Source organism: Artibeus jamaicensis, unplaced genomic scaffold (assembly GCF_021234435.1).
Source record: "Artibeus jamaicensis isolate MK-2021 breed Jamaican fruit bat unplaced genomic scaffold, CSHL_Jam_final scaffold_3222, whole genome shotgun sequence".
NCBI classification, from domain to species: Eukaryota; Metazoa; Chordata; class Mammalia; order Chiroptera; family Phyllostomidae; genus Artibeus; species Artibeus jamaicensis.
In genome coordinates, this window is record NW_026522038.1 from 4,699,267 (window position 1) to 4,719,021 (window position 19,755).

General features: G+C 37.1%; 1 protein-coding gene and 1 non-coding gene across 5 annotated transcripts in view; both read left to right on the forward strand.

Annotated features, from left to right (window-relative positions):
- SEC24B (SEC24 homolog B, COPII coat complex component) overlaps window positions 1–19,221 on the forward strand; it is a 100,096-nt gene extending 80,875 nt beyond the window's left edge. For all 4 annotated transcript variants that reach the window (XM_037156036.2, XM_053657025.1, XM_053657026.1 and 1 more), the window contains 14 exons: window positions 282–394; window positions 5,287–5,405; window positions 5,751–5,806; window positions 6,043–6,249; window positions 8,675–8,798; window positions 9,341–9,499; window positions 10,144–10,317; window positions 10,919–11,029; window positions 12,336–12,511; window positions 13,358–13,495; window positions 14,348–14,452; window positions 15,465–15,557; window positions 18,006–18,109; window positions 18,355–19,221. In XM_037156036.2, coding sequence (XP_037011931.2) covers window positions 282–394; window positions 5,287–5,405; window positions 5,751–5,806; window positions 6,043–6,249; window positions 8,675–8,798; window positions 9,341–9,499; window positions 10,144–10,317; window positions 10,919–11,029; window positions 12,336–12,511; window positions 13,358–13,495; window positions 14,348–14,452; window positions 15,465–15,557; window positions 18,006–18,109; window positions 18,355–18,469 — 1,794 coding nt within the window. In that variant the 3' untranslated portion in view covers window positions 18,470–19,221. The remainder of the gene's footprint in view (window positions 1–281; window positions 395–5,286; window positions 5,406–5,750; window positions 5,807–6,042; window positions 6,250–8,674; window positions 8,799–9,340; window positions 9,500–10,143; window positions 10,318–10,918; window positions 11,030–12,335; window positions 12,512–13,357; window positions 13,496–14,347; window positions 14,453–15,464; window positions 15,558–18,005; window positions 18,110–18,354) is intronic.
- LOC119057910 (small nucleolar RNA SNORA73 family) lies at window positions 12,567–12,764 on the forward strand. Its single transcript, XR_005084158.2, has one exon. It is a non-coding gene; the product is annotated as a small nucleolar RNA SNORA73 family (small nucleolar RNA).
- Window positions 19,222–19,755: the final 534 nt, after the last annotated feature.

The window sequence follows — 19,755 nt, forward strand, 5'->3', positions numbered from 1 at the left end:
AAAGAGGGAGAGAAATATTAATGGGTTGCCTTCTCATACACACCCTGAGTGGGGTTCGGACCCACGACCTTTCGGTCTGCGGGATGACACTCCAGCCACCTGAGCCATACCGGTTTGGCCTGAGGAGTGTCTTTTCCATTAGCTCATAAGATACTACAAAACATCCTCTATATGTATTTTTTGGATAATATACTCCATAAATATCCAGTAATTGTGGTGATATAAAAAGAGTAAGTTGTACCTACTAAATAAATAAATTACATCATTTTTATTTCTTTCAGCTTCGTCCTCCTCAACCTGCAGTTTACTTGTTTGTTTTAGACGTGTCTCATAATGCAGTGGAAGCTGGGTATTTGGCAGTTTTGTGCCAGTCACTGTTAGAAAATCTAGACAAGTAAGAATTATTTTTATTCATAATACGTGTATATATGTATAAAAATGTGAAGTGTTTACTAGCAGTTTATAGTGTTGGTTTTTAATAAGTTTGATTTTATTTATGTATCACTTAAGAGTGCTTCCTGTCCACCTTAGAATATGGATCCTGCTACTTGGATTATTATAACTTACGAATTAGTGTCTGAGTCATAAAATCATAAAGGTTACAATACTTAGTAAGGAATTTAGATCTCATCTAACTATCTCTGTGACTTAGCAGATCTGGCTAGAGAACTCGACTTGGTCAGGGTGTAAAGAATCTGGATGAGGCAAATGTAGCTGTAGAAAAGGAGTTTTTCATAAAGTAGTTTTTATTTATTGATTGATTTTAGAGAGAGAGGGAGAGAGAGAAGCATTGATTTGTTGTTCTACTTATTTATGCATTCCCTTGGTTGCTTCTTGTATGTACCCTGACTGGGGATCAAACCTACAACCTCGGCGTATTGGGACAACACTCTAACCCACTGAGCTGCTTAGCCAGAGATTCGTAAGGTGGTTTTAAATGTGCTGATAAAAGGATGAGCCAGATAAAGGGACAAAGGGAATTGATTTTCTGCTGAATATTTTCCAGGAAGTCAGAAACTGAGTTCTTCATTTTAGCACATGAGTAATAAACCATATTATCAAAGTGGAACCAGTACTGGATAGGTTGCTTTTACTTGGCTTTAATTCCTTTCTCTGTCTACAGATAGTAGTCATTAAGGAGACCCTCAACTAGCTTTAATAATGAACCTTCCAAGTCCCATGAAAACAAGGTTGTTTGTACATTTTTTTCTACTACAACACCCACACAAGAGAGAAGACTTAGGATTGTTAATAAGAATGGTTTACAACTGCAATAGCTTTTCATATGTGCAAAAGTGTAGGTGGGACTTCCAGCCAAGATGGAGGTGTAGATAGACACACTGTGCCTCCTTGCACAACCAAAATAAGGACAACAAAAATTTAGAAACAAAATAATAGCCAGAACTGACAGGAAATTGAATTGTATGGAAGTCGGACAACCAAGGAGCTGAAATATACACATTCATCCAGACTGGTAGGTGGGGTGGAGTAGGGCATCCAAGCAGAGAGGGGTCGAAACACAAGATGCAGTAACACTGGGCACCCAGGCAGCAGTTGTAAGACCCTGGGCTCGGGGTGGCAATGGGCAGACCCAGCGAGGGGGCGAGTGTGAAGCGAGGTACTGCACCCAAGGTGGCTGGCTGAATGGGCGGTCCCACATTCACACATATATAATTCAGGAGCAAGACAGACCTCGTAACCCAGGGTTCCAGCACCAGGAAATAAAGCCTCAAAACACCTATTGAACAATCCCTGTGGGTTGCCACGCAGGGAGAGACTCCCAGGCTCACAGGAGAGTTTGTTGGAGAGACCCACGGGGTCCTAGAACATACACAAGCCCACCCACCCAGAAACCAGCCCCAGAAGGGCCCAGTTTGCTTGGGGGAAGCAGTGGAAGCAACCAAGGGCTGACAGTGGAATAAGTGCCATTGTTCTCTCTTGGATCCCACCCCAACATACAGCATCACAACCCAGCAATGTGGATTGCCCCACCCTGGTGAACACCTAAGGCTCCACCCCTCACTACATAACAGGTGCAACTAGACCCCCCCCCAAAAAAAATGACCCAAACAGAAGAACAGATCAGCGCTCCAGAAATAATACAACTAAGCGACCAAGAGATAGCCAGCCTCTCAGATGCACAGTTCAAAGCGCTAGTGATCAGAATGCTCACAGAATTGGTCGTATTTGGTTGCAAATTAGATGCAAAAATTAAGGCTACGTTAAGTGAAATGAAGGAAAATGCACAGGGATCCAATAGTGATGGAAAGGAAACTGGGACTCAGATCAATGGAGTGGACCAGAGGGAAGAAACAAACAATCAAACAGAAAAGAAGGAAGAAACATGAAATAAAAAAAAATGAGAGGCTTAAGAACCTCCAGGACATCTTTTAACGTGCCAACATTCGAATTATAGGGGTACCAGAAGGGGAAGAGGAAGAGGCACAAGTGGAAAACTTATTTGAACAAATAATAAAAGAGAATTTCCCCAATCTGGCAAAGGAAATAGACTTCCAGGAAATCCAGGAAGTTCAGAGAGTCCTGAAGAAGTTGGACCCAAGAAGGAATATACCAAGGCACATCATCATTACATTAGCCAAGATTAAAATGAAGGAGAGAATTCCAGAAGCAGCAAGAGATAAGGAGACAGTTACCTACAAAGGAGTTCCCATCAGACAGTCAGCAGATTTCTCAAAAGAGAACTTACAGGCTGGAAAGAAGCATTCCAAGTCATGAAAACCAAAGACCTACATCCAAGATTGCTCTATCCAGCAAAGCTTTCATTTAGAATGGAAGGGCAGATAAAGTGCTTCTCAGATAAGATCAAGTTAAAGGAGTTCATCATCACCAAGCTCTTATTGTATGAAATGTTAAAGGGGCTTATCTGAGAAAAAGAAAATAAAAAACATGTACAGTAGAATGACAGCAAACTCACAATTATTAACAACCACACCTAAAACAAAAACAGACTAAGGAAACAATGAGAACAGAAACAGAACCACAAAAAAGGAGATCACATGGAGGGTTAGCAACAGGGGAGTGGCAGGAGGGGGGGGAAGGTACAGAGAATAAGCATAGATGGTTGGTAGAAAATAGGTGGGAAGGGCAAGAATTATATGGGAGATATAAACACTAAAGAACTTAAGATACATGGACATGAACTACAGGGGGGGGAATGTGGGTGAGAGAGGGTGTGCAGGGTGGAGGGGAGTGAAGGGGGAAATGGGACAACTGTAATAGCATAATCAATAAAATACATTTAGAAAAATAAAAAACAATAAAACATTATTTGACATGTGGTTTCAGAGGTTTTGAATAAAAGATTTTGGATGTTTCCTTGGGGGGGGGGTGGTCATGTATAAATACTTTGTCAGAAGTATTCTTGCTGATTCCAGAAGGTTCTCCTCCATCTTCCATTGAGTTTGAGAGTCCTTGCTCTGTTGAGTGCTAGCTCTAGTAATCATAGTCTGTATATCACTGATTTTGGCTTGTGAATAAAACTGATAACATTGGCACCTGCAAGATAAAAAAGAAATCCAGAGATATTAAATTATGTGCTCTTAGTTTCATAGTAAATTAGAGTTTTCGTATTTTTCTCCTTGATTGAAGCATTTGCCCTATTTTTAGTCACAAGTGCTTACTTCATATACAGCTTTAGCAGGGAGTGGCCATGGAAGACCCTCTGCAGAGAAATCATTTTTACGATTGAAGGGTTAACATACTGGAAAAGATTGAGGATACAGTCATAGGACTAGGAACAAGTGCAGCATGCAAAACCAAAAGGATAAAATTGGGAATGGAAAATAGTTTTATTTACATATACATAAGTAAGTTTATAAATAAGTAGTTTTATTTACATATGACATATAATAGTTTTATTTATATACTATATATATTAGTTCTACTTATGCATATATAAATACAGTGAAAAATGGAAGCATTAGGAAAGTTAAAAAAGTAAAGGTAATAGAATAGCAACAGTATAGTAATATGTTTTTGGACAGAGCTGTGGAAGTAACTTTGAGAAAATGGAATTTGATGTTGGAGCAGTTCCAGCTCAACTCCGTGTTTTTTGAGTTTGGGGCAGAACTGGTAGTCTCCATTCTGATTGGTAGCAAACAACCCTAATATATTCAGTGACTTTAGAAATCTCAAAGAGGTGAAGATTTGTCTGCAGAAACATCATAAATCTTGACCCATATTGGTAATCCAAACACCCACATAACCTGTTGCATTCTGTTCTATGAAATACTTTTAGACATAGCTTGCAGACTATATCTTAGTGGCCTGATCGATCGTGCATAGTGGTGATAATTCTTTCATGCACACTGTTTTGACATTCTGTAATATTAAAAAATATTTTAAAAGCTTCACTAAAACAAATTACATAACAGTAGTTAACATAGCTGGTGGTACTTAGGAGCACACTTCTATGAGATTTAACATTTATTTTCATAAGAAAAGCTTGATGAGCGATGAAGTGTTAATTTATTCTTTTATGTTGTGGCATTGACATGAATATACTGAGTTCTGGCAGAAAATTTTTAAAAGATAGATGATAAATAAAATATCTCAATCTTCTTAAATGTGGTTTTTATGTAAAACTTTATGCATTAAAATCTGATATGCATTACATTAGTCTTTTCTAGAAAAGTACTTGTCATTCTGCCCTTAAAATGTTTAAATAAGATACACTGTTTTTGTAATATTGGAATGGAAAATATGAGTTATTTTTTACTTGAAAGGAATGTGTTTCAAAGCAAAGTTAGCAAGAAGTCTTCGTTTTTTTTAAATAATGTAAATTCTTTTTTTAAACTTTATTTATTTACTTTTAGAGAGAGGGGAAAGGAGGGAGAAAGAGAGGGACAGAGACATCAATGTGTGGTTGCCTCTCACGTGCCCCCTATTGGGGACCTTGCCTGCAGCCCGGGCATGTACCCTGGATTGGAAATGGAACCGGCAACCCTTTGGTTCTCAGGCCGGTACACAATCCACTGAGCCACACGCGCCAGGGCTGGTTTTTTAAAATCATGTCATTCTTAGGTTTGGTTTATTGTTTAAATATAGTTCAGTTTTCTGACTTATGATTCAAAACATGTCAGTCTTTCATCTGAAGATGGAATGTTTCATCTTTGCTCTTTAGTTATTTAGATAGGGATGGCTTTTCTGTCCTCCATTAAAAAGCCTATGTAATTATTCTTAGACTTAGTTTATTATTTCATTATTTATTTAAATAAAATATGTTACCGAGCACTGTGAGTTTAAAATTGTCATTTTTATCTTTAGGCTTCCTGGAGATTCACGGACAAGAATAGGATTTGTGACCTTTGATAGCACTATTCATTTCTACAATTTGCAAGAAGGTTTATCTCAGCCTCAGATGTTGATTGTGTCTGATATCGATGGTAAGCAGTGAATAAAATAAAAATCTTTTTAACTACAGAATTTGGAGTTGATGCTACTTTATTTGACAACGCATCGTATCATAATGTTGTAAGGATAATTTGGTGCACTTAGATATTTGTTTAAAAATAATTGTTTCCTAGAAAATACTTGATTCTAAGTTTTTTTCCACTGTGTGTATAATTTTGCACATACACACACGTGTATAACCCATTACAGAGAACTCATATGTAATAAAGCAGTATAATAGTACCCATTACATGGATGGCCTGATGAAACTAAGATTTTTTTTTATATTATAATCTTTAGACTTGAATTATCTGTTGATTAAAATGTTTTCCCTACAGATGTCTTTCTACCTACTCCGGATAGCTTACTTGTGAACCTACATGAAAGTAAAGAGGTGAGATTGACTTTTTTCTATAAAGTATTAAAATGTTTCTGTTATTTCAGCTGCTCACTGGAATGTTTAACATTTACTTGGTATATTAGCATTTCAGTAGAGAGCCTGCTAACATGTCCATTCACTCCTCAGCTCGCAGTCTCCCAGGATGTAGTGGGACATACTGCACTCTGGGATGTTTTGAAGAATATTGCCTTGCCCTCTCAGTAATTTCACTTTAATCTTTGTTTTCCCAGCTTATAAAAGACTTATTGAATGCATTGCCAAATATGTTCACCAACACAAGAGAAACACACAGTGCCCTTGGTCCTGCGCTTCAGGCTGCCTTTAAATTAATGTCTCCAACAGGTGGCCGTGTGTCTGTATTTCAGACACAGTTGCCCTCCTTGGGTGCAGGACTTCTGCAGTCCAGAGAAGATCCTAATCAGAGATCAAGCACAAAGGTATTTCATGTTTCATTTCTCTGTCGTACTCAGAGTGCTGTTTTCTGCCTTTAGAGACTGTGTAATTATTTGTTTATCCTACTTCATTAATAGTAATGGTGAGAATGGGACTTGATATTCTGACTCCAGTGCTCTTTTCTATTACACAAGTGATATGCTCACCAAATCTGAGATATTATAATGTACCATGCTTGTACTAGTAAACTTTTAATATGAAGGTAATACAAATCATGGTATTCGTAGGAAGTAGAAACAAATGTAAGCCAATAATCTCATTATTAAGATATACAAACACATACAAATAAACATAAGTGAATGTCATACATATATACTGTATTTTTTAACTGACCTTTTAATCAGAGAGTATATTGGGAGCATTTTCTGAGACCCCTAAAAATTATCTTAATTTAAGAAATCTTTTTTAGTAAGTGTGAAAGTACTCAATTTCATTCACTGCTTCCTAGCTATTGAAAAGTTGGCTGCAGTATATGTAACTAAACACATATATCAGGCTGAATATTACATGAATGTTTTAACAGGGTATTTTAATCCATATTTGAAATAATAAAATAACTGTAACGGTCACTTTTGTTCTGTACATAAGTCTAAACTGGTTTCAACTTATATATGAGAAAATGCCATTACAACTAATTCTGGATGTGAACCAAACACCTTTAATATTGCCATAAATATTGAGTGTTATGTTCAGTTTTTCTTTGGGATAAATTCTAACAAGTAAAATGGTTTGGCCAAAGCATGTAAACTTTATTTAAATTATTGTTGTATTTTACTGATTGGGCTTTTTATTTATTTTTTTAAAGATTATCTATTTGTTTGTTTTTAGAGAGAGGGGAAGGGAGGGAGACAAAAAGGGAAAGAAACATTGATGTGAGAGAGAACATCAAACCATTGCCTTTTGTATGCACCCCGACCAGGGGGCCAAACCTGCAACCCAGGCATGTGCTCTGGCTAGTAATCGAATCATCCACCTTTCACTTTGCAAAATAATGCCCAACCAACTGAACCACACCAGTCAGGGCTACTTGCTGGGCTTTTTATTAGCCTCTTTATGCTACTCTTTATGACTTATCATCTAGCCACTGTTAGGTATTGTTGCTTCTCTAGTTTTCACCAATTTACTAGAGAAAAATAGCACCATGTTTTACTCTTTCTTAAAATTGATTTTAGAGAGAGAGAGAGACAGAGACGGAGAAACATGCATCAATTTGTTGTTCAACTTGTTTATGCATTGATTGGTTGCTTCTTGTATGTACCCTGACTGGGAATTGAACCTGTAACCTTGGCATACCCAGATGACGCTCTAACCAAATGAGCTGCCTGGGAGGGCCCATATTTTACTTTTTAAACAAATTGTGTTTTTTAATTGCTTTTGTGAAAGAAGCTAATTTTAAAATAAATCAAAGTAAAGAGTTTTTTTTTAAGCTCACCAACAGGTGTAGCAAACACTGAGTTCATTGTTCCATTGCAGCCTAATTTTGAACATAGGGTGTTTGGTATTTACTGAATTATTTGATACAGTTTTATTTTTTCTCATTTAACTTTCAGAAATATTCTCTACCTTCCCAAGACTCAAAAACTTTATAATTTTTTTTAAAGAGAGGGGAAGGGAAGGCGAAAGAAGGAGGGAAACATCTCTCAGTTGCTTCTCACGTGGCCCCCAACTAGACACCTGTGCTGCAGCCCAGGCATGTGCCCTGCCTGGAGACCAAACTGGCGATCTTTCAGTTCCCAGGCTGCTGCTCAACCCACTGAGCCACACCAGCCTTGCAAAGCTTTAAATATCTGTTCTGGTTTACATATTCCTTCATATCAGAGTGTTATAACCATACACTACATATGACTGAGAGGATTGAAGCATTTGGTTAAGCAGTATAGCATAGTAATTAAGAACTTGGAGCCTGGCTCTGGCACTTTTACCTCTTTCTCCAGTGCCATCTCAGCTCGAATCCTCCTACCAACAGGAAAACCCTTCCTCAGTCTAGTATGCTGTCTTGTTGTTATGTACCGCTGTGTAATAGCAGTGCTCAATCTGCAGCCCAGACTTCTTGGGTTTATATTCCAGCATCTACTACTCAATAACTATGTAATTGGTCACATTACTTAGTCATTTTTTGTTTCAGTTTTCTCGTCTCTAAAATGTAGATAACCCATGAAATATATGTTATTATAAGAGTTAAATAATTGTATGAGCCATCTTGAGCAGTGCTGGCATGTAAATGCTTTATAAATGCTAGCAATTATTAGTGTCACAGGAAATCTGTGCCAACTGCAGAGACATTTGTTAAAAACTCTAGTTTGCTGGGGGCGTGGGGAAAGGATATCCTCTGCTTTGTTGTAAAAAAGACATAGAAATATGTGCATAATTTAAGGTTTCTAGCTCTTACATTATGACCCGTTGACTTAGGTTGTACAGCATCTTGGCCCTGCAACTGATTTTTATAAGAAACTCGCTTTAGATTGCTCGGGGCAGCAGACTGCAGTGGATCTGTTCCTTTTGAGTTCACAGTATTCTGATCTGTCTTCTCTAGGTAAGGAGATATCATTGTGTGTATCTGTTTACATAAACAGTTTTAGCTTATAAATTAAATATAAACTCTTCAATAAGAGTTCTCAGTATTTTGGAGAGACATGTGGATTAGATAGATGATATCTATGAAAATTACCAGTAAACTTGAAAGCACTATACAAATACCAAATGGTGTTAGTATTTTGTTTTTAAAATATGATTACCATTCTGCTCAACAATAAAACATGTATGTTACATTTTACAAATATTTGTGTTTTCTCAGATTTATATATGATCCTTATTTTGACAGTTTTGATATTCTCATTATGACTTAGATTTCTTTTTTTTAATATTTTATTTATTTTTAGAGAGAGGGGAAGGAGAAAGAGTGAGAGAGAAACATCACAATGTGGTTGTCTCTCATGTGTCCTCTGCTGGGGACTCGGCCTGCTGCACAGGCCCATGCTCAATCAGATTTCTTGATAATATAGAATCTATACTACTATTGGACAATTAGGATGTTATTGTTTCTGTAGTTAATACTTTTTATATTTCTCTTTAAAGCTTGCATGTCCAAGTATTCAGCAGGGTGCATCTATTATTATCCATCTTTCCATTGTACTCACAATCCTTCACAAGCGGAAAAGTTACAAAAAGAACTAAAACGTTATCTCACAAGAAAAATTGGATTTGAAGCTGTTATGAGAATAAGGTGTACTAAAGGTATGAAGTTGTAAAAGCTATGCTTTATTATTAAATTAATAAACATGTATATATTGACTAGTTATGACTACTTATAATGGTTGTTCATCATAAAAGACTTTATCATGCTTGACCCAGTTAGTTGTACCGTGTTTTTTATATATAGTTACTGAGTAATCATTGCCCAATTTTTTAAGTTATTTGAATAAGTGGGTAAAAGTGATGTTTTGCTTTGTTAGAAAGAACTTACGAGAAAGCTCATTGGGGTGATTTTAGAAGGAGAACTAGAGAAACAGGGATGATCTTAAGCGAAAATGGTCAAATTCATGATCTTTCCCTTCATGATCATTCACGTAGTCTTCAACTTGCATTACCTTGGTTTTATGTGAATGTTTGCAGGAAGGATTCTGATCCCTTATTTTAATTCTTAAATGAGTTTTACAGTGACCCTCACTTTTAAAATTTTGTACACTAGGTCTTCTGTAAGACCTACATTAATTCTGTGAATTGGTGTTTTTGAATTCTACCAACACTTCAGTGCTGCCCCCTAGTTATCCTTTTGACTCAAAATCAGAGACTTTTTTTTAACTTTTTAAGGCAGGTTTAGCCTGAGATAAAGATACTACCATTACTTCATCTTTTATAGCAAGTTTTCTCTTCTCTAGGTCTTTCAATGCACACTTTTCATGGAAACTTCTTTGTTCGTTCCACTGATTTGTTATCCCTTGCCAACATCAATCCTGATGCTGGATTTGCAGTACAGCTGTCGATTGAAGAAAGTTTGACAGATACTTCCTTAGTGTGCTTTCAGACAGCCCTGTTATATACATCAAGCAAAGGTAATATTAAGAGAAATGAAATAGAACTGGCAGCATTAATTCTTCCCCCCTTTCACATGCTTGGGAGAGTGAGGAGAGGGGATGAACATACGGTGGAAAGTAATGGGATTTCCATCAGTTAATCAAATATATGTTCTGTTCTTTTTTGAATCTTTAAATTATGTCTTGTAGAAGAGTTGTATTCCCAGGATCATGTGTATCTGGTAAACAATCCATGCTAAAATTCAACAATGCCATTTGTCCCATAAAATAAAAATTCAGCCTAGCACTTAATGGCCTACATTTATTAATTGATGGTCTTAATGAGTTTTCTGACATTTTACTATGCTGGATATAATTTAGAATGTATATATTAAAATAAAAGCAAAACCTAATACTCAACTATATGCAAATATAGTATGTGTTCTTAGTATAAGTTTATCTTCAGGTTTAGAGAATTTTAATTTTCTTTAAAACATATTCACTGCAGAACTTTGTTTTTGCATGTCAATATCCTGTTGGCGATTTAATCCCGTCAAAACAATAGCATGGTTAATATTTTGACGTGTCTTCTTTGTTTTCTGATCTAATGTGTTTTGCAATGTCCCATCACTTTGTTCAGGTGAGCGGAGAATCAGAGTGCACACACTTTGTTTGCCTGTGGTAAGTTCACTGGCAGATGTGTATGCGGGAGTGGATGTGCAAGCTGCCGTCTGCCTTCTGGCAAACATGGGTGAGTAAAAAAGTGAGGGAAAGGCATTTTTCCATCCTGAAAACTGAAGCTTGGGCATTTTTTTAACCCTAGAAATCCCTTATTTAAAAAGCATATGTTTTACATTTTCGTTTACATCAGTGTGAGCTGGACTGTTCTTATACTTCTCATTATTTCTTTGGGTTAAAAATCTTCTGGGGGATTCATAATCACTAAAAGTTGGTAACAACCCAGATGTTGTTCAGCTGGTGAATGTATGCATACACTGTGATACATTCATGCAATGGACTATACAACTCAGAATAAAAATTGTTGGTACATGAACAGATGTGGATGACTCTCATGGGTATTATGCTAAGTGAAAGAAGCAAAACACTACCTACGTAGGATTCCATTTACAGGACATTCTAGCAGGGAAATAATCACAGGGATGAAGAGTGGATCAGTGAGTATCAGGGTTGGGGGAAGGGAGCACTTCACTGCAAAGGGGCAGTGCAAGGAGACACTGGGTGCGGCAGCTCTGTTGTGTGTCTTCATTGTGGTGCTGAGCACATGGCTTTGCATGTGACCACCATGCAGCTGTACTTGAGAATGTAAAGTTTATCCTATGTTAGTTTTAAAAAGTCCTTCAGGAAATTAATAGAACACTGAATGTTTTGTTTTTAATGAATTTATCTTTTAGCTGAATTTAGACCTGAAATGAACCTGGTTATTGCCCATGAATAGAACACCGTTTTTAATACTTAGGCATATGCGTAGGTTATTTGTATGTTAATAAAATATGTACTTGGAGTTTCACACTAATACTGGCTTTTCAATGTCTGCATGGGGACCTGTGTCCAGGGGTCTTTCTTTGTTGAGCTGGGGATGCTTTGACAGACAGGTTGGAGGATCACAGGGGTAACTGAGACTGCAGAACTTATGTTCTTTATTCTTTTCAGTTCTTTTTTTATTGAAACTTAACATTGTTTGGCCAGGAAAACAAAATATGCATGTGACTTTATTTGAGTAATGGAAATATCCCCAGAGCCTTCTTAAAAGTAGATGGATGGTACATGTTTTCTAATACTCATAGTGGTTAAGTATTTTTATAAAAGAGACTAAAACAAAAAGTCTGAAACAATCTAGATTCATTCTGATTATCAGATTTAGGACAGAAAAATTGTGTAATGAGAAGATACTTTAAAAATGAGGATGCAGGTGAAATGTATTTTTTATCCCAGAATGGAAATTGATGGTTTCTTAAATAATGAATGTAAATCTTATCTCTGACAGCATTGATTGGAATCTAATGGTTAAATACTTTTTTCTTTTGGTTGCTCTCTAGCTGTGGATCGATCCATTTCATCAAGTCTGTCAGATGCAAGAGATGCCTTAGTGAATGCCGTGGTGGATTCGCTGTCTGCTTACGGCTCTACGGTCTCAAATTTACAGCACTCTGGGCTGATCGCACCCGGTTCCCTCAAATTGTTTCCTCTCTATGTTCTGGCCCTTCTCAAACAGGTACCTCTCTATACCCTGTGACATTTAATAAAGTCTTAAAATCCTTGATACATACCCAGTGTGAATATCCCCAAGCGGTCACTGTCCCTGGGCCCTGTCCAGGCGCCACAGGGGAGGAGCACAGGGCTCTCACCGATACACAACCCCTTTCCACGTCGGAGAGAACGCCAGGCCTTGAGTCTGACTGCATATTCGTGTAGCTTCTCAGAGTCCCGGACAATGACTGAGGAGACAAACCATAAAGGGAACATCTAAAAAATAATAAAATTTTGGTACATAGGTACAGATATGAAATCTAGGTTTTCTAAATTTAAAAGTATATATTTAACTCGAGGATTATGCCATTTAGCATTGGAAAAGTTTTGAAGAACAGGCAAAGATGAGTGGAAGACATAGGTGTACAAATACAGGATGACTGTTGTGACACCCTGTGCCCTCACTCTCTGAGATGCGGGAGCCGCTTGCATAACGGGGTGGTTGTAGCATACGGTGGATGTGCTTCCGGGAAGAGACTGGGGAGCGGATTCATACTCACTGAACAGCTTTCCGTGCCTCCGGCCATAATGTGTGTCATATATACATCACCTTAATCAACTCTTACAACAGCTAGAGAGCTGCGTATTGTTTTCCCCGTTTTTGTTTTGTTTTTTTGTGATGACAGTATAGCTTTGAGAAGCTCACTCACTCACTCACATACCTGTCTATTAAGTGTCAGAGCTGAGACTTGAATCTAGGTCGGTCTGATTTGATGGCCATGCTTTTTCCCTGATAATGTTGTCTATTTGTTTTAATGATTGTCCACTGTATTTGTTTTACGTGAAATTTTTGTGTGTTTTTTTAATGTAGAAAGCCTTCAGAACCGGCACGAGCACACGCCTGGACGACCGTGTGTATGCCATGTGTCAGATCAAGTGTCAGCCACTTGTCCATCTAATGAAGATGGTTCACCCCAACCTATACAGGATAGACAGATTGATAGACGAGGTACAGTTTCTTTTGGTGCATTTGAAATTCTTAAATTTAAGTGTATTTCAATGTCTTGATTCTGTAGGTAAGGTAGCAGTGTATTAACAGTTTTTTAACCCACTTTTCCCTGTGGTGTTAATACATTAAATATGGACACTAGGACTGTCAAGCGTCCTATCCGTGGTTACAGAGTTTGCAAAAATAGTTTCATATGGGGATCAATTGCCTTGTGGGTTTGCTTATACTATTTATTACAAAGCCACATGGTAGAGTGGACATTTCATCTTTATTTTATAGATACTGGCAGCTTCCGGTGTGGTCAGAGTGCAGTTTTGATCACACTGTAAACTGGATCTGGTGTTCAGCCATGCTTTTAACATGTACCTATGTACTGTGCATTTTCCTCCTCGCATTAAAACTTCACTTTTTTGGGAACTTAAGGGGAAAAAGGGGGAGGGATTTAGGAAGAAGGAGAAAAAAAATGTACTTGAAAAGTAACTAAATAAAATTAAAAAAAAAAAAAAAACTTCACTTTTTTGGAATCTGCTCAGTGTAATGTTCATAGAGAAATGTAAAAAAGTAACTTGCTTTACAGCAGATTTATTAGTCATACTTTTAATACACCCAGATTCCAAAAAGAAGTAATGGACAGATTGTTTTACATATTCATGTTTTTTCTTTCCAGTTTGAATACATCTGAGTGTCTTGATTCAATAGCAAGGTCATAATGTATTATCAATAATTTTTTGCATCCTACAAAATTCTCAGGTGTTACTTTTCAGTATTTCATGAAGAGCTAGCGGCCACTAGCTCCCAAACTGTGATGACAGCAATGTAAGCGTGTTCACGTTGCTTCTGTGTCTGTTTCAGGGTGCAATTCACGTTAATGACAGGGTCGTACCTCAGCCACTTCTTCAAAAACTGTCTGCAGAGAAGCTGACAAGGGAAGGTGCTTTCCTTATGGACTGTGGCTCTGTAAGTACCCTCCGCTGACAAAGCCTAACGCTGCTCCATCTAAAGGAGAAACACACACAGGGCCCAGCTCTGTCCACAGGTCAGCCAGTGAGGGGTGGATTAGGAGCTGAGAGGCAGCACATTGGTAGCTGGCACAAGGGGTGAATTCATTTAGATTCTCTGGTTGGATATTATTTTATCATCATAGATTAATACATTTTGTTACCATGGATTATTTACTGTCCTAGATTATGTATACTTGATAAAGAGAAAAGTTCCTGTCTTTAAGGATTTTATCATCTAGACAGGGGTGTCAGACTCTTTTTCACTGGGGGCCATATCAGCCTCGAGGTCGCCTTCAAAGGGCCGACTGTAATCTTAGGACTGTTTAAGTGTAAGTGCCCCTTAACTAGGGGCAAGGAGCTCTGCATTTGGTCCTTTGAAGGCAACCGCAAGGCTGGTGTGGCCCCCAGTGAAAATGAGTGTGACACCCCTGCTCTAGAATCATAAACTTCTAATGGATCTCGAGTTTCTCTAGTTCAGCTTACATCCATTGTCAGAAATGCCATTAATGATTAGAAGTTCAGGGAAGTCACTGGGCAGGGTGGTGGGGAGGGGTGTCAGAATGGTCACAGTGGCTTCATAAATGACGCCTTATCAGCAGGAAAAGGACTCCAATAGTCGTAGCAGGAGTACGCCAGTGAAAAATAATAGAGACAGTCATTAAAACAGTGGATGGGAAATACTGTGAGGCAGCTATCCCAGCTAAAACATTATATTCCCATTGGGGGAAAAGGAGATGGTAAAATACAATTTATGGGAAGTCTTGAAATCTAAGCAGAGAAGATAAGAAGCACTGTAGATTCCTGGATGTAGATTGTAAATGTGCCAGTTATATTTCCTTTTTACATTTATGTTCCTACTTTATTTGAAATAGTATATTTTACCTCTCTTATGCTTCATAATTTGAGAAAATGAGCCATAGTGGGCTTCTAATTAAGGAGGTATTTTAATTTTTTTTGTTTGTTTTTAGGATTTTTATATTTGGGTTGGGAAAAACTGTGACAGCAGCTTCATAGAGGAAGTGCTTGGGTGTCCTAATTTTGCATCAGTGCCGCAGAAAATGGTGAGTGGGTTTTTATAGTTTTAACTTGATGTGTGCTCGCTTGTTTTCAGTTGTTTTTATTGAAATAAAATTCACGTAAGCTTTACAGTTTCACAAAATTCACATAAAATTCACGCAAGATTCATTCATTTTTAGGATATTCATAATGTTGTACAACCATCACCAGCATCTAATTCAGAGCCCCAAAAAGAAACACATGTCTCTGCCCTGGCTGGTGTAGCTCAGTGGATTGAGCGCGGGCCTGCGAACCAGACAATCGCGGTTCGATTCCCAGTCAGGGCACATGCCTGGGTTGCAGGCCAGTTCCCAGCGGGGGACTCACGAGAGGCAACCAGTACATTGATATTTCTCTCCTTTTCTCATTCTCTTCCTCTCTAAAGATAAAGAAATAAAATCTTAAAAAAAAAAAAGAAACACATGTCTCCCAGTTTTCCCCTCCTTTCCCCAGCCGAACTCCATTCCATAACTGGGGGATTGCCAGTTTCGGACATTCCTATAAGTGGAATCACACAGTATGTGGCCTTTTGTGTCTGACTTCTTTCACTTCTTACAGTGTTTCAAGGTTCACCCATGTTGTAGCATGCATCAGTGTTTCATTCTTTGTATGACTAAATAATACTCCATTGTTTGGATGTACCATATTGTGTGTATCCGGTCATTTGTTCATGGACACCGGGTTATTTCCACCTCGGGCTCTTGTGAATAGTGCTACCATGAATAGTACATGTGTTTGTGTGAACATGTTTCGGTTCTCTTGGGTATATAACCTGGGCTTGGAATTGCTGGATGATGTGCTATACTCTGTGTTTAACTTCTTGAGGAACTGCCACACTGTTTTCCAAGAACTTTACCTTCTGATTTAAATTACTGTGCTGATGTGCTGGCCAGGTAGTTCAGTTGGTTAGAGCGTCATCTTGATACACCGAGGTTGTGTGTTCATTCCCCAGTAGGGGCACATACAAGAAGCAACTGATGAATGCATGGATAAGTAGAACAACAAATTGAATTTCTCTCCCCCTCCTTTCCTCTCTCTAAAATCAATAAACAAGAACTTTTAGAATTATTTTGCTGATAGTAAATACAAATTTTTCAGTTGGCCTTTACTGTATGTGTGTTAACCAATACCAAAGAAATATGATTGCAAAAGCAGTTCTCTACATTTAATTGGAAAAGGTCTACCTTATTTTTGTATATCATAACTATGTCATTCTCCTAGAATTAATGTAATGTCAGTGTAACTTTTATCACACTCTGCTGTTGTAGTTTGACTCCACAAATGAGGATGATTAGGAAAAGTTAAAAAAAAAAGTGAAGGGAAAAGCATATGGAAAATAAATCCTACTAAATAAATAGTAAGCTTCATTTTCAAGCTGTAGTTTATTGGGTGGTGTGCTTTTTGCACAATAAACGTATCAGTGTAACAGAACAGAATTCAGAAATGGTTCTAATGCCTGAAAAATAGAATGTGGTAAAGGTTACATGTCAAATCACTATAGACAAAAATGGAATATGAGAAAAAGAATATTACATTAAAATGGGCAAGGCCTTTGTAAGCAGTGATGAGAAAAAATTAATAAATCTGAGAACATAAAAACATCTCTGTCTGGCAAAATAAATTAAAACCAAAAGACAAACAACAAAATTGGAAAATTATCTGTGCCTCAAATGACTGAAGAAGGAGTGATTTCTCTAGTATATAAAGTTCTTTTACAATCCTTTAAGAAAAAACCCATCTCCTAAAAACAAAAGAAAATTTAAAAATGGGCAAAGTATTTTAACAGCCAATTCATTGAAATGTTTTCTGATCTTTTACTTTTTAAATGTTGGAATAAATTACAAATATAACCCAAATGTTTCCATTTAAATTTTTTACAAAATATATACTTTGAATTTCTTCATTTACTATTAAGTTGACGTTGGCAGGAAAAAAAAAACTCGGGCGTGTGTGTGTGTGTTTGTGTGTGTGAGAGAGAGAGAGAGAGAGTGTATAAAAGAAGGGAACTTAAGGGGAAAAAGGGGTAGGGATTTTGAGGAACAAGTATGAAAGACACAGAGATGAGAACTGGGGGGGGGGAATGGGAGGAAGGGGGGAGACCGGGCAGGGGGGTGGGGTGGGATGGGAGAAATAGATTAAAAAAAATGTACTTGAAAAGTAACTAAATAAAATTTAATATTAAAAAAAAAAAGAATAGACTTTTGGTGTCTTAGCATACACCTAAAATGTCAGTGATGTACTTAACCATTAAATGTATTTTGTTGACTTATCCAGAAAAATATAAACAGACTTCTCAGGAATTTACATTTTATTTGTTTACTTGCTGCTATTGGGGCTGGGAATAGAGAGTACCGGCAGTTGGTTGATGATCGTGGAAATTATGATTTGATTCTAAATAGTACTAAAGTCTGTGAGGAAAAAAATAACTTCCTAATTATATATTTTTTTACCAGACACATCTTCCAGAGCTAGATACACTGTCATCAGAAAGAACCAGATCCTTTATAACTTGGCTGAGAGACAGCCGACCGTTGAGCCCAGTTCTTCATGTGGTAAAGTATGTACTTCTGTAACTTAACTATAAAATTTCTCATCCTGTGCAGGCTGTAAAATTGCTTGTCCTCAAGGCAAATTTAAAATAATATTATCAAAGTATATTCTAGTGGCAGAATGTTGTTATTTGAATAATATCCCCAATGTCCCATTTTCCTAAAGTCCCCACTTATTGTACATTTTTTAAATGTGTAATCATTCTGGTTAATAATGTGAATTTTTAGGTAAATACTTTTTTCTCTTTCTCAGAGATGAGAGTCCTGCCAAAACCGAATTTTTTCAACATTTGATTGAAGACCGGACAGAAGCTGCATTCTCTTACTACGAATTTTTGCTTCACATTCAGCAGCAGATTTGTAAGTGAAGTGGAATAAAGTTGAATCTAAGAAAAAGACCCAGGTGTAAAGCGTGATCTGTCCGAGAAGCACACTGGACATTTGAAATGAAGGCATTTGTTGTCACAAGACACGATGCATAGCCTCGCCCCTGTCTGAGGCAGAAGGTAAAGAAGAGAAAGAACCCGACAGATTTTCTTCAGCCTAAATTGATGGTAATGATGATGCTGTTTTACCAAGTATATTTTGAATTGGTTTCAACACATTTCCAGTAGTGCAACAGTACAGCGCAAGCCAGCAAATTTATGTAGCTAATGTGGAATGATGTGTAATGTAAAATTAGGTAAACTCTTTTTTCTTATAGTTAACATGACATTTCTGGAGTGGAACTCACAAGAGATGCCAAAAGGCAGTGGGTACTATGGTATTTATATGAATTACTTTTTAACAAGGAGTGATTCGTATTCATTAAATGAATTCAATATTTTCCCTATAAAAACAATAGGATTTCAGTACATGAACTATAGAAAAAATATATATAATGTACATAAAAGTTACATTTGTAAAGAAAATGTAAAAATGTAACTACAGACTATGAATTGCTTAAACTGTGTTGCATTGCTGGATGACAGCTGTTTTTGTCGCAGTTAGAGGATAAGGTTGGCTAATGTGTATTATGAATTGAGTTCACAGAAGAAACACAAAACTCTTTGTAATTCTGTTAAATCTTTTATGTGGATTTATTTATGATCAGCCTACTAATTAAAAATATTTTGCTTGACAGTATGGTTTGGTGTTTTTTTGGATGTGTGAGGGAGAGGGGAATTTATGCATTCTTAGGTAGGGTTTGTTTGTTGTTGTTTTCACATAGAATGTCCTGAATTCACTGCTTGGGTGAAACGCAATGCTATTGAGTCTGTAAGTTATTAATTTGTGTCTATATTTGACACAAGTTATGATATTTGAGTCTATAAGTTACTAGTTATTACCAGGTACTTACCTGATTTATATTATGAAAAGGAATGCTACTCTCAAAATACATATGATTTATCTACTAAGTCGAGTCTTAATTGGTCTTTCTCAGTGAGGCATTTTTTCTGCACATTCATATCAAGAAGATTTTCATAACATATGTGACTACCCCATTTAATTGACTTTAAGACAACCATCTTGAATTTTGAGAGATTTTATTCTGATGGAAAAAGTCTCTAATTTACTAATCATTTATTGACTATAAAAACTGTCAAGGACCCATTAGATTTTGGGATTGAATTTTATACACTGTGAAAGTCCCATTGATGAACTTTGGGAGGAA